General features: G+C 57.4%; 1 protein-coding gene across 1 annotated transcript; it reads left to right on the top strand.

Annotated features, from left to right (window-relative positions):
* Window positions 1-1,526: 1,526 nt before the first annotated feature.
* On the top strand, window positions 1,527-10,282 carry LOC309828854 (uncharacterized protein C3orf18). The gene is made up of 5 exons (XM_082664438.1): window positions 1,527-1,736; window positions 3,349-3,714; window positions 6,810-6,835; window positions 7,375-7,522; window positions 8,766-10,282. The coding sequence occupies exons 2-5, from the start codon at window positions 3,481-3,483 to the stop codon at window positions 8,844-8,846; spliced, it is 489 nt and encodes a 162-aa protein (XP_082520564.1). The 5' UTR covers window positions 1,527-1,736; window positions 3,349-3,480; the 3' UTR covers window positions 8,847-10,282.
* Window positions 10,283-14,994: the final 4,712 nt, after the last annotated feature.

Raw genomic sequence — 14,994 nt, 5'->3', positions numbered from 1 at the left:
CCCTCCGACGCTCTGCTTCCGGGGTTGGCGCAACCGAGGAAGGGCTCGGGCGGACCCCGTCGCCCAGCTCCAGAGTTCCTAGAGCCGATGTGTTCCACCTCGGAAGCCCCTGCGGCCAGTGGGGGCTATGAACGCCACGCCCACTACGTCCAAAGGCCCACTGGCGGGAAAGTGCGTGGTTGGGAGTAGGGTTGCTTCCCGGGGGCCTGGACCCGACGGTCTTCCTGAAGGTCGAGGCAGGGATAAGCCTGCGGTGACTGCTCCGAGATGGCGTTTGGGTACCCGGCCGGGAGGTGTGTAGCCAACCCGAACGGAGGCATGTCACCAGCCGGCTCTGAATTCGAGAGTTGGGGTGCGATGCCCAGGGGCCTGGTCTAACGTAGGCTGTGTGCTGGTAGAGCGGCACATGGGCGGATCCCAGTGTTGGGGGCGGGCACTAATTTGGGGGGGTGGCACCCAGTGTCCAGGACCTGGGGTTCAGGTGGCAGCTGGACCCCAGGGCCGCTCTTGACCCTCTAGCTCCCATTTTCGAGCAGGGAGCTCGAAACTGGAAGTAGTAGACCAGGGTTTGAATCCTGACTCATCGTGAGGCTTTGTCCATGTGCCCCTCTGTGGGCCTCAGTCGCTCCAATAAAATTCATGGCAGTGTTTCGCAAAGTATGGCCTGCCAATGCCACGCCCTCGCCCCCTAATCTATTGTTAACTAGATCACTGTTGACTAAACTACTATGAAGCATGCAGTTTCCCGGGCTCCATCCCAGACCCGGGGATCTGTATTTGTAACAAGCTACTCCGGTGATCCCCATAAGCTCCTTTAAAAACCTGAGGATTAGAAGGCTCCTCTCCAGAGATGATCGAGCTCTGGATTGGAGGGGTGTATGTAGGCTTGCTTGGGTCCAGGTGTCCAATAATACCACTCCTGTAATAAAAATACCATCCCGCCCCCCAACTTCTCTGAAGATGTCTCATTTCTAGCCTGGGATGGGTATCGTTTAACAAGAGCCCTCACACCAGAGCCCATCTGAGCAGGAAGCTGAGACCCAGGGAAGAGAAGCATCTTGCTCTAGGTCACTAAGCTAGTGGAGGGTCGAACCGGAGTTCAATGCAGACTCAAGGACTCCTAGTCTAGTGATCTCCGCAAATTTGTGTCCACCTGCGTTTGCGGAGCCCGACTCTGTCCTGGCGGAGATGGCGCCCAGAGTAGCCGGAGACCAGAGTTGTAGCCCTTAGGAAGGCCTGGCCACCCACCGTCCCCCTCCCGACTCTGGCACAGCCCACGGGCAGTGAGGAGTGGTCTCCAAGAACTGCGACCTGGCTCCCCCTCTTGCTGGGGGCAGAGCCAGATCCGAGCGGCAGGCCAGCGGGCCAATGCAGGGCAGGCTCTGGGCCTGACAGCCAATCCGGGGCCGGGGGCACGGAGCTGGCAGGGAGGAGAGGAGCTGGAGCGTCGCGGAGGCGCGAGGCTGCTCGCCTCAGCCCCACCCCCGAGGTGGGTCCCGGCCGGCCAGTCCCTGTCCAGGCTGGCAGAACAGGCACTCTCGGCTGTGGGCGGTGTGACGTCGCTGGCCCAGCCCAGGGAGGTCCTCCCAGGGCGCCCAGGGAGGGCGGACCTTGGGTCGGACCCGCCGCCCCCAATCCCGGGGCCTGGGGGGTCCCCCTCACCTTGCCCCGGCCTCCTGCCAGTCGCCACCACCCCTAGCCTCTCCCGCTGAGTCCGGCGCCCCAGAGAGGATTAAGTAAGTGCTGAGGTCGCCGCTTCTGTGCAAGAATGGAGGAATCACAGAGTCGCGAAGGTGGGGTTGGGGATTGGGGCAGGGAGGACTGATGAACCTGGTGGAGAATGGTATGCGGGTTCTTGGAGGTGGTGGTGCCCACCCCTTTCTCTCTGGCTTCCTTCTCTTGCCCTTTGGACCATGAGGCATTCCTGAACAGTGATGAGCAGAGCCCTTTCTCTCCTTTGGAGGGAAGAATAAACAGAGCCCCAGAGCAAGTATTAAGGGTCTGGCCCAAGGTCACATCTGGGGTCAGCGACAGAGCCAAGAAAGAACCTGGGACTCCTGACGTGCCCAGCCTAGCTAGAGGAGGAGGACAGAGAGGGACGATGAGCTTCTCCCATCCCATGTTTCTGTGCCAGCCTTGCTCCTTCCTAAGAGGCCATCACTGGTGTGTGCACACCTCACACACACCCATACACCTGCACAGGGAGGCATCCCACATACACCCGTGAGCTAGCGCAGAGGTGTGTATGCAGCCATGAGCTGTGCATCTCTCCTATCCCTCGGCCTTCCCTTCTGCAGTTTGGCTAGGACCTCTTCCCACCCTGCCTTACCCAGGGCCTTTTGGCCTGGGAAGGCCAAAGTCACAGCCTAGACTGGGCACATCACCCACCCTCTGCTCCCAGGGGAGGAGGGAAGGGGAAGAGAAGGCATCTCAGAGTGGGAGCTCCATCCCTGCCTCTGAAGATACGCTCCCCTTGATTTTCTCCTAGTCCCTGGCAGCCCCTATAGGGAGTTCAATGACCCAAGAGCCTACAGAGAAAGCCCACCAGAGGACCTGACTTTGGCCTCTCTCTCCTTCCTGTCTTCTGGTCTTGCCACACATGTCCCTGCCCTTACTCCAAGCACAAGCTGGACCACACAGCAGGCTGGGTCCAGGGGCTTCTGGGGCTCCCCTTTCCCAACTGGAGTGGCCGGAGGGAGAAGATCTAACATTTATTGGGTACTTGCTGTGGATGAGGGTTGTACTGAGCTAAGTCATTTCTAGGAACTTGTTCATTCTGATATTTCAGTGACCCTATGACCCTTTCTGTGAGGGAGGTGTTCTTAATACCCCTACCTTAGACTCAGGAAAACTGAGACATGGAGAGGTGGAGTGACTTGCCTAGGGTCACCCAGTTAAGTAGCTGAACCGGGATTCAAAGACAAGCCTATCTGACTTTCGTGCAAGTGTTTTCCTCCAGGAAAGGAAAAAGCTGCAGTATTTTTTTCTCCAAGCAGGAGGTGAGGGATGTGGGGGGCAGGAAGTAAGAAGGTGAGCAGTGTGGGGAGTAGGGGCTGGGGGTGGGGAATGAACTTTTTCTTTCAAACCTCCCCACTACTTTTCACATCCCCCAAGTATGATCACTATGATCATCTTACCCACAAAGAGGGGACAGGGCTTCATTTTCATGTTCCTAAATCCACATGGGATCCATAGATAGATAAAGCACATGTCCTGATGTTCCCTGAACTTGCCCTTGCCCTCAAACTTTTATTTCCCCTGTGCCTTCAGAACTTAGGGGGACTTCATCTCCTCACAGAGTCCCATCCTCAGCCTCATGTTTTTTATTTTTTCCTTTCCAACACCCAGGGAGGCAGGGAGCTCTCTTTATCCAAGGACGTGGCCCCCTGTATGGGTAGTGGGGGCCACAGGCTGGGACACCCCTGATGTCAGAAGTGAGTGAGCAGGTTGACTGACCACAAGCAGTCCCTCAGCATCAGCATGGACTCCAGGATCCCATCTGCTAGGAGCTGGATCAGCAGCCACCCACCCACCTCTGAACCTGACCTGGAGCCTGCCACAGATGGGCCAGCTTCCGAGACCACCACACTCAGCCCAGAAGCCACCAGCTTTAATGACACCAGAATCCCTGACGTGGCTGGTGGCACAGCCGGCGTGGGCACAATGCTTCTGTCCTTTGGGATCATCACAGTGATTGGCCTGGCTGTGGCCATGGTGAGAGCTGGGGCAGGCTGGGGCTGGCCCAGATGGCCCTCACTTGACAGAGGGCGATCACTGTTCAGATTTTAGAGGATCTAATCAGAACACAATTGTCTGTTAGTGATAGTACAATCCCTTCCTTCCCCAGAGATTTGTTTATTGGGGTCCAGAGACCAGAGAGGCTGCCTCCAATTGGAAGAACCAGAAAAGGTTCTGAGGAATACATGGCATTTTGAGTTGGGCCATGAAGGCCACGTAGGAGTTGGGGAGGAGGGTGTTGCAGGTGGAGGGTCCTGATGGGTAAACGTTTGGAGGCAGACAGGAGGTATCTGTGAGCAGCAAGCAGGACAGTGAGGCAAGTGAGTGTGGGGATGCAATAGGAGTAGAGGCCAGCAGGCAATTGGGATAGATCGTGGGCTGTAGAGTCCGAATGGGATGCTTTGGGCATGGCAGGCTGCTGGCAATGTTCATTCATTCATTCACTTGGCAATTATTTACTGGGCACCTGCCCTGGACCGAGCCTTCGGGACCCCAGGGACTAGGGAGAAAAAGTCCTGCCCTGCAGTTCTTACAGGGAGTGAGAGATAGGTAAAACCAAGGGTGCCAAGGGAAGCCCGTAGGGACTGGATTAGGGAACTGGGTGGGAGTTGGGGGGACTTCCTAGGCTGGGTGGTCAGGGACAACTAAGGAGGCAACATTAGAGCTAAGACATCACAGTGGAGGCCTGGCCCCAGCGTCATGAGAAGGGCAGAGTTGGGCAGACATCAGGGCAGAGGTGAGCTGGGGTGAGGGCTGCAGGTGTCCCCTGAGAGTGGATATGATGCTTCCAGATCTGGTATCTACCTCTGAAGATATGGACTCTCCCCTGGGAATTCCCTGGCAGTCCAATGGTTAGGACTCAGCGCTTTAACTGCCGTGGCCCCAGGTTCAATCCCTGGTCAGGGAACTAGGATCTCACAAGTTGTGCAGCGTGGACAAAAAAAAAAAGATATGGACTCTCCTCTTAAGATGATACATGGACACTCAGAATGTCACCGAGGGCCCATTGGAGATTGCGAGGACTGAGATCTGGAAGGGTGGGAGGTGTACCTGAGGTCCCCCAGCAGGCCCGGCAATGGTGGCATTCTGCCTGCTGCCCCTCACAGGCTCTGACGACTGGCCTTAGACTCAGGAGCATGTTGCTGTGACAAATAGGGCTGGATGATCCATTCATGGCTGGAGCTGCTGGTAAAACAGGGTCACCATATGGGCCCCACAGGCTACGGATTGCTGCCAGGGAACAACTGCTGGCCAGCGGGCAGAGCCAGGATGCAATACACAGAGTGAGGCCGGGGCCTGAGCAGTCTCCTGGGGCAGGGGTGAGGCAGAATACCAGTGTTTGGCACCCATGTGGTGGTTTAGCAGGCTGAGACACCCTAACCTCAGGGGCAGAGCAGGGCCTAGAAACTGCCTTTGTCACTCTTGGCCAAAGATTTTGTCCTGGGAACTTGGGAAGACTTCCTTACTCTTCATTCTGGAGGAATATTCGGAGGGCCGCGGTGGATGGCCTTATCACCAAGAACGGAGAGGTAGGGAAGTTATGGGGCAAAGGCAGTGGAGGGCAGGAAACAGCTCCTGGGCAGGGGTCAGGTCTGGAGATGTTCCTTAAGTACTACTTCCTCTCCCCTCATGCCAACCCTGAGCCATGCCATGCTGGGTGCAAGGAGGAACAAATCAGTGCCAGGCCGTGTGCCTCACGTAGGAAGAACAGTGGGGGAGGGCTTCCTGGAAGAGGTGGGGCTGCAGCTGGACAGTGAAAGGTAAGGAAGATTTGGAAAGGAAGGTATTTGCGGGGAGGGTGTTAGTAGTTGGGGCAGAGGGAGCAGCAAGGGCGAGGGGTGGAGATTAGTTCTAGCCTCTCTTAAAGATCCTTCTGTATCACAGGGCAGGCAGGAGGGCTGAGAGGCGAGGGAGTACAGTGTGCTGGGGCTGGAGCTGCTGCTTTAGGGCAGGCAGGGGCTATGCCAGAGACCTGGAGCTCCTGTTGCATCCCACCCACAAGAGAGCAAGGGGCATGCCAACATGTGACCTCCTGGAGGGGATGGGGGAGCAAGGGGCACTGCAGTTTCTTTCCGCCTTTGGGGTCCCCCAGGAATGAGCAGCAGGAGGAGCTCTGGGTCAGGCTGGGAACAAACCGGATTCAAGCTGTGAATGGGCCACAAAGAGTATAGGAGCCACAGGGGGTTTGGGACAGACTCTAGGGACATGGCTTTCCCCCAAGCAGAAGAAGTCATGCTCCTGGTAGTCAAAAAACACCAGTTGAGGGATGAGCGAGATGGTGGCAGAGGTCCCTGGAGTTCCCGCTCCAGGTCCTGCAGAGGTCCCCAAGTCTCACCCCCTTCCTCCCTCGCCTGAGTGCTTTGTACCAGGATTTCCTGCTCTAGCCAGGAGCTCTTGGGTCTCAGATGTTTTCTCAGGCTGCCTAGGCCTTTATCTTCAAGTCATTATGATGGGGGTTAGGACCCAGGGGTCTTCCTAGGTTCCTCCAGCATCAGGGTTCAGGAGTGTGGTCTAGGCTGATGTCCAGGGGCTCAGACCCTCCTCCTCAGCCCCTGAGGGCCATCAGCCTCCCATGGAAACCCCAGGAAGCCAGCCCAGAGCCTTGCCTAGAGCCACTGCCCTGCAGAGTCTGCCCGCTGCCTATCCTCTGTTCTTTTTGCCCATACACGGGGAGAAAATTTGGTCCTGGGGACAGCTGAGAGGAGGGGGTATGCTGAAGTCCCCACCACCACCACTTCAGCCCTGAGGAGTCCGAGGCAGGCACTGAGTGGCTGGAGCCACAGTCAGTTTTGGCAGGGGTGGGCCCACGCGTCCCTAGGCCAGGCTTACCTGTGTGGTCTTCCCAGGCTGGCCTTCTCCCCACCTCTGAGTTCGGGCACTGTCAGCATCTAATAAACGTCAAATGGAAGCACAAATTTAGGATGTATGTGTCCCTGGGATGGGGTCGCTGAGGACATGGGGACCTATAGTTCTCCCGTTCATCAGCCTCAGCATGTCCCCTGTCCCGAGGGACTGCTGGATTAATTAGGGCCTCCTTTCCTGGCCATTTGATGCTGCTCCTTCTCTTGCAGGTTTTGTACATCAGGAAGAAGAAGAGGTAACTCCCCATCTGCCACCCAAGACTCCAGTGGGCAATGCTGGGCTGGACTCCAGGGGACGTGGGTGGGAAAGGAGAGTACCTCCACCATGAGGGTCCCTCTCCCTAGTGAGGGAGTCAGGGCCTCTTCTGCCCACTCGGGGTTGGGGGTAACCATTTTCCCCTGGGGAGGGCTGAGCCACCCTTGCCCTGCTGCCCTGAGCTAATGGCCACTGACTCCCCTTTCCCCACCCCGGCCCCTCAGAGGCTGGGGATCGCACAAGGCCCTGGCTTAAGCAGTCCCCATGGCTCTCATGGATGACAGCTCTGTGGCCCATGGCCCCATCTGGTCCCAGGAGTGGGTAACTATCCCTCCCAGGCCACCCATCCAAGAGGTAGAGCTACTACTGTATGTGCAAAAATGTCTTTCATTGAATCCCAGGGGAAATTTTAGGACCCTAAACATGGTGTCAGCTGGTCAGCAGGCAGCAGCACCTGGAGGGCTGGTGGGAGCAGAAGGGCCTGCCCTGCCTGCAGCAGTCTCTGCCCCCACCCCCCAGGCTGGAGAAGCTGCGCCACCAGCTCATGCCTATGTACAACTTCGACCCCACGGAGGAGCAAGATGAACTGGAGCGGGAGCTGCTGGAGCACGGGCGGGACACTGCCTCCGTGCAGGCCGCCACCGCTGTGCAGGCCACGCTGGCCAAGGTGGGCACTGACCAGGCTCCTCCACCCAGCCTGCAGCCTGTTTGTGGCTCTTCCACCCCCACCCTCCCTCCTTTCCCATGTAGCTTTCTAGCACCTGCCATGTGGTCAAGTGGCAGCTATCGGGTATACGGATTTTGTCAGGTTTGTTTAGAAACTAGTAGAATTGCTCCTCGGCCACCCACAGGCTCACTGCACAAGGCCAGGCCAGGGCAGCCCTGGGATCCAGCCTGGCTCTGTCCTGATAGCCTGGTCACCTTGGAAGCTCCGTTGGCCTCTCTGAGCCTCAGTTTTCTCATCTGCAAGTGAAAATCCTGATTCTTGCCTCAGGTATGCCCCCTCAAACTAGGGGGAAAGCAGAAGACTCACGGGGGGGATTGTTGGGGGGCTGAGACCCTGGGTTCTTCTGCTTCCTGAGTGAGTTGTGACTGGCGCCAGATTCTGGGGCAGTGGCACCTCTGAGTAGATTGGTGGGTTCCTAGTAGCTGGCAGACCCCAGGCAGGTGCAGACCCTAGCCGGACTCACCTCCCATGTCCAAAGTGCTGGGTACCTGTGTGGTTATCCTGCCAGAGTCACTGGGCTGCCTGGCCACTTGCCACCGGTCCCTGAAATCCCCAGGGGCCAGAGCACCATGAGGAGGCCTGGTCTCCCCCGGACCCATGATGCCCCTTTGCATCCCTCCTTGCCTTGACTGCACAGGTTGCTAGGGAACCTGGCTCCACAGCAGCAGAATTAAGAGACTGGGCTCAGGAAGAGTCCAGGCTGGGAGTCCCCTGGTTTTGCTACCAGTTCTTTGTCGCCAGGATCAGGACTCATTCCCCCTTGGGATATTCAGGAAATTGGGCTGAGAACCTTGGTCCACCCAGCTCTTGGGACTACTGACTATTTGACGGTTGTTTCCTGTGCATCTCCCTTGTGCCAGCCCTTGTGCCCGGGCTTTGGGGCTTGGGGGTACAGAGGTGAATACCCTCTGCTGGGAGAGGTCGGTACATGCATAATTAATGCAGGCCCTGGGACCTAGGTTAAGTGCTGCAACTGGCTGAGGTGGCAGGGCAAGCCGGGGATGGCTGGGGGGAGGAGTCACCTGAGCCAGGTCGTATTTCTTGGCTGAGCTTGTGGGAGGGCATTCCAGGCAGAAGACGTAGCTGGTGCCAAGTGCACGTGGGCACCAGAGGGTGGAGGGGACTGGGCCGGAGTGCATGGCCTTGGTCAAGGTCCCTGATGCCCCTTACTGTCTCTCTGCAGACCACTCTCCCCTCTCAGGGCCCAATGCAGAGGCCCAGCCGGCTGGTGTTCAGCGATGTAGCCAATGCCATCCACGCGTGAGGACCCCGGGACAGGCCTGGACCTCTGATGAAAACACCTGCCACAGTGCCCTCAGCTGCCAACTCCGAGATCATTAGGACCTCCTCTCAGGACCTGCCCTGCCAAGGCCTCAGCTATTTTGAGGACCCAGCTGCTGACCCTCCAGGCTCTAAAAGAGGCCCCTGGCCAGGTTGGGCATATGGCCACTGATATCCCCTGACCTGAGGGCCCTGGAATGCAGAGCATCCCTCATAAGGCTTCCTTATGCTGGCTGGCTTCCTTGTGCCCTTCCCAGACCCCTCACATCAGGGTCTGCTCCTCTAATGTGGAGGAAATGGGGGGAGATGTGGGATGCGAGGGGCAAGGGAAGGAGAGTAGGGGGGTTCCCATCCATCAGGGAGAGACATATCTTTGGAATCTGGAGTCTCCTCTGGGGTTGAGGAGAGGCAGCCACCCAGGTCACAGCCACATGGTACGGTGGTACTCTGGGAGAGGCTCAGGGATAGAGTTGAAACTGCCCAGTGGGCAAGGATGCCAGCAGGAGGGCTGCTCATACCCAAGGTCAGTCCAAATTACAGGGATACATGAGGTCTTCCAGCCACCCCTCCGTGGTGGTCGGCTATTGGCTGGGCCCAAGCTAGGATGAGAGCTGAGGGGGAAGGGAGGTGGGGGAGCAGGTGTGGAGGGATGCAGTGCCCAGACCTGCTGGAAGGCCTCCTGCATGCGCATGAAGGTGCCCACCTGCAGACACGTGCCTGTCCCAGCACAGGGGGCAGGATGGAGACCCCTGCATTGGCTCCACCCTCCAAGCCACCCCCAACCCCATGGTGTGTAGAGGAACGTTAAGTAGGCCACCTTCTCCACCTTCAGTGTTCAGGGACTGAAGGGAAGCAAAGGCAAGGGTCCACTGCCCACCACTGGGCACTTCACTGGGCTCTAAAAGCCAGGTAACCTGCTTCTGGAACAGTTCCCTGTCTTGGTGTTTATCGGGGACCTGGGGTTGGGGGAGAGACTATTGGTCAGAGGGCGGTGGTCGCCAGCTGCAGGCTAGCAGGGGAAGTTCTGAATGCCTGAAACAGGGTGGGGATAGCCCCTTGGAAAACAGACCCAAGAGACCTAGTCTGGGTTTTGATCACACAACCCACCTACCCATTGTCCACCCACCCCATGCCCCGCAGGAATTCTGCCAGGCTGGGGCATCTGGGCAAGGCACTGGGTCAAGCCAGACCCCAAGAGCTGGGCACTTCTCCGCTGGGCACACATGTGCACCTGAGCAGGCACAGACACACACCCCTGTGCCCAGCCTCGCCGCCATCACTGTCCTCTGCTGGTTGGCGGGGACGTGAGGGTGGCAAATACGAGGTGTCAGGCTGTGAGGGCCTAGGAGGACTTCATGGGGAAGGTCCTGGATTTATTTCCTCCTCTAGATGCTGTAAATACGTTAGCATTTGAGCCAACTGGAGGGCTATGGGTAATTTAGGATGCACAGAAACTAATTTAACTCATAGCATCTCCATGTGAGAGCATTAAAGATGTAATTAAGACGTTTACACAAAGAGAGTGTGAGCCTGTGACACTGGGGATGTGAAACCCCAGGAGGGGTGGGATGGGTGAGGGGCTGTGGGGGGGATGGTCGCTTGGATATCAGCTATGAGGTGGAAGCCCAGCTGGCTTTCCTTAATCTATCCAATGAGTTGCCTCTGGTCCTGAGTTCAAGGCTGCTCTGGGGCCTCGTGCCTCAGCTGTGGAATGGGGTCACGACGCCTGCCATATCCTTGGTTGGAGAGGCCAAGTGGACAGGACCTATGGGACAGGAGGAGGGAGGGGGCTTGAGCCCCAAGGGCCAGGGGGAGGTGCGGTGCCTCAGGACCCATAGGAGTGGGGTGTGAAACACAAAAAGGAAGAAAATAATGTGGTCTTTCCCAGAGCACAGGAGTGCAGCGGATGGGTGGTGTTGGGAAGCCACAAGGGTTATGTGTGGGGAACCCACCTGCAGTGTTCAGAAGGGTTTGGAGGGTTTGGTCACTATTGTGACCTAATGCCCTAGTTTTCCCAGGACTGCACAATTTTAGGATTGAAAATCTCATAAACCAGGACTTTAAGTGACATCCTGACCCTCTGCTAAAGAACTGAGCCTTCAGGCTAGCATAAGTGGAAACGAGGAGAGGGTGAGCCCCAGTCCCATGGTGGAGGGCTGGGCTGGACCTGGGGGTTGCAGGACAGGGCCTTGGGTAAGAGTGAGGGCCCCAAGCACCCCATGGGCCTCCCACACTGGGGTCAAACAGCCGAACCTGTCAGTGACAAGCCTGGTCTTGGGGAGGGGTCTCCTTTCCTCAGCAGACTGACAGAGGATTTCTGAGGGTGAGGGGAGACGGGATGTGTGGGCTGTGCACCTCAGTCCTGTTGGATAGCCCCTCAGCCCCATAATGTGGGAGCTGCAGAGGACCCAATGTCTGGGAGACCCTAAAAATGGAGTCCGGAGAGTAAGGTTGGCACCCAGGGACCAGAGCCTGGGATGGGGGCTCCGGGAGGACCCCTGTCTCCATTCTCTCCCACTGCCTGCCCCAGATCCCTGTCCTGGTTGGGTGGGTTTGGCTAGGTGATGGCCACAGGGCAGCTTTCTCTGGGTGACGGGGGCCGCTTCCTCCTCCTTTGTCCCCTCACATCACCCCCTCTTCCCTTCCACCCACCTTCTGTTTTCTAGCTCTCTCTCACTCCTGGAGGAATACCAAATGCCCCCCAAAGTTCCCAGGTCTTCCACAGAGTGTGGGATCAATAAACATTGGGATAAAATGTTCCAGGTGACGTGTCCTCCATGTGACCATGGGCCTGGTGGACTGACCAGAAAGCTCCTCGCCGCCCTCAGCCAGGCAGACGGGGTGAGACGGCGCTGCCCGCCTGCCATTACTACTCCTGGTGGTGACTGTTACAAGGGGCCCTTGGGAGCTGCTCCCCTGGCCCCCAGCCCTGTACGTACATCAATGCATGAAACCCCTCCTCACAGGTAGCGACTGGAGTTTTGGGCAGAAGCTGCAGCGGTTACAGTGGGTGGTATGAGGGTGGACATGGAGGGCCGCCTTCAGAGGAGGCCATCTTGTTTAATCAAGTGAAGTGTCACCTTCGAGCCAAAGTGAATACAATAATCCTGTTGCCTGGCTGCAGGCAGATGCCAGAGACGCCTTCAGAATGTAAAGGAAAGTTCCTGTGGGGTTGAGCACAGAAACTCCTGTAGAGCAGTCTGACCTTGCAATGGGTTCCTTCCAGAAACATCACTGAGCCCCACAGGGGGCCCAGCACCAACCCAGTCTCTGCATCGCCATTTGAGATGGGAGGAAACACATGTCAAATAGGAAGAAAGGATGAGAAAGAGAGAGAGAGAGAGAGAGAGAGAGAGAGAGAGTGTGTGTGTGTGTGTGTGTCTGTGTGTGTGTGTTTCAAGTGTATCCACAAACACACTCTAAGTCTACACCCATATGAAAAAGAAGGCAGGAAGAGGATCCAGTGTGCCTGGGGGTGTTCAGAGGCTGAGAGCAGACACTGCCACCCTATCCTATCCAGCTGCACCCTGCAGCAGGCCTCAGTGTGAGGGGCCTTGGCTGAGAATATCTGGGGGAACCCCAGGAGCATCCCCCACCCTCCTGGCCTCTGAGGGCTCAGGACAGGGGGCAAGTGCAGCCAGGGGCATCTGTGGTCATACAGAAGACATTCTTGAAAGGCCAGAGATCCTGGTACCCACAATGGCTGGGGGAGGTGGGCTGTCTCACTCCTGTTTCATCAGTGAGGAGCCAGGGGAGAGTAGCCCAGGGCTCCGTGTACAGCTGGCGCAGGGCACGCTGGGGCTGGGGTTTGAACCTGGTACATCCTGGGCCCACAGCCCACAGCTCATGTGGCCCAGGCAGGCCTTGATATGGAGGACAGCAACACAGCCTGCACCTACCAGCGTGGCCCAAGGTGCTCCAAGCTCCTACCTCCCTTTGACCTGACAGGAGGCTGGGCATGTCCTGCGTCCTATGCCTAGGTATTTCAGGGGAAAGGGCCATAGATTCGGTCCAGCTTTCCAAGGCCAGGGCTAGGACTAGGTCCCCTTTGAGGCTCCATGACAACCTGGATCCCAGCCCTATTTCCTCCAGGTGTACATATGTAGTGCAGAATGGGAGGCCATGTCCTTGTCTGCACCCCTCTGTTCTCCTAATACATGGTCGCTGGGTACCAGCACCTCCCCCCTGGGGCTGCCAAAGCCCCACAGATCACTGTCAAGGAGCACCCAGTCTCCCAGTCTCTCACACCACTAATCCAGCTCCCACCTTCCTGGATGGCAACATGGATGGATGTGCCCACCCGCTTGAGCTTCCCCAGTGCTCCCAGTGACATCCAGGCTAAGGCCCAGCCAATCCCCTCAGCTTCTCCTACCCAGCCACCTCTGGGATCTGACCTGTGAGAATGTAGAGAGGGGACAACAGTAGATGTCCCAGCCCTTGGGGTTGATGGGCCTCCTGTCCTCTGGCCACTGGTCAAACAGGAGAGGAGGGACATTCACCCTGGCCATTCCCACCTACCCAGCCCTTACTGTACTTCTGTTGGAGGCCTGGAGGCCTGCATTAGGAGGGGTAGGCAGGTCTACTTCCTGGGAGTGCAGCTAGAGATAAAGGGGTTGCAGTAATAACAGTGTCAATAATAATAACAGTAACAATAATGATGTGTGGTTTATTGAGCTTCTGCCACGTGCCAGTTGCAGTGGACCGGCTCACTGAGGGAGGGCCAGGTCAGTGTTCCCCACTGCCATTCACAGGTATTCAGAGCTGGACAATGGCCAGAAAGGGCCTTGGGCCACCTCAAGGGCCAGAATCTGGTCCCAGTAACTGCTACCTTTGATTGGCCTGATCCCGGCACAATCTCACTTTATTCCCAGTATCCTTCTTGGGAATATACTGTCACCCATCTCACAGAAGAAGACCTCTAGCACCCAGAGACTAGGGTCATCAGGCTCAGAGGCAGGGGATTGGCTCTTCCTCTATGCCATTTGAGAAAGGAGTGTCAGACAAGGCCTAGAAACAGGAGGATGCTGGGGCCTGATGGGGCACCCAGGAGGCACGGCCCACTTGGCTCCCCAATCTGCCTTCCAGCCTCCAATGTGCTTCCGTGCTGCCACCTGCTGGCATCTATAGGCACTGCAGGTGGCCTTCCTGTCCCCCACCGTCAGCCCAGTCACCCGTTTGGTGGCCCCAAGTGCACCTCTGGCCCCATCCTCGGATTCCTCCCTTGCCTTTCCCCCATGTGGCATGGAGTGCAGCCCTCACACTGCAGGTCCTGACATGGGGGCTCATCTGGCCGGGCAGGGACTAGAGTGAGGTGAAAGGGAGCACAGGGTTCAAAATGTCAGGAGCCACTCGGGCGCTGATACTACACTTGCACCAACCTGAACGTGAATGTCTCCTCAAATCTGTGCCCTGGGTGCCTCATTCGCCTCATCCTAGTCCTGGCCCTGCTACTCAGGCCCCTCTTGGTCAGGACTCAGGCGGCAGATACTGAACCTCCGTCCCACCACCACTCACGCCCATGCCAGCAGGCTGGAGGCCCCAGAAGGCCAAGCAAGGGGAGTGTGGGCCTCTCTCTGGCAGAGCTCGCACAGATGCTCTTTACCCAGAGGAGGCTGAGAACACCAGATTATGAGAGACTTAAAGGACTTAGCAGCGGCTCAATAACTAGTCAATAAGGTGACGCTCTGAAGCCCCAGGTGAAGGAGGAGGACAGGATTCCTGCCGTAAATCCCTGTGGGCAGCTCAGACCTGAAGTGTGTGTGTGAACCTCCCGCGGCACTTGCAGGCAAAATCGGAACCCATTTAATCCCCCAGCAACCCCAGAGTATGGGCACCAGTTGTGCCCTCATATTTTTTAAATTTTTTATTTTTTTGCTGTACGCGGGCCTCTCACTGCTGTGGCCTCTCCTGTTGCGGAGCACAGGCTCCGGACGCGCGGGCTCAGCGGCCATGGCTCATGGGCTCAGCTGCTCCGCGGCATGCGGGATCTTCCCGGACGGGGGGCACGAACCCGTGTCCCCTGGATCGGCAGGCGGACTCCCAACCACTGCGCCACCAGGGAAGCCCGTGCCCTCATATTGTACATGGGGAAACTGATACACAGAGAAGTAGGGTAATGGCATGTGGCAGGG

This window comes from Grampus griseus, assembly GCF_964374135.1.
Source record: "Grampus griseus genome assembly, chromosome: 10".
Classification (NCBI taxonomy): domain Eukaryota; kingdom Metazoa; phylum Chordata; class Mammalia; order Artiodactyla; family Delphinidae; genus Grampus; species Grampus griseus.
This window is presented reverse-complemented; position numbering and strand designations above follow the sequence as displayed.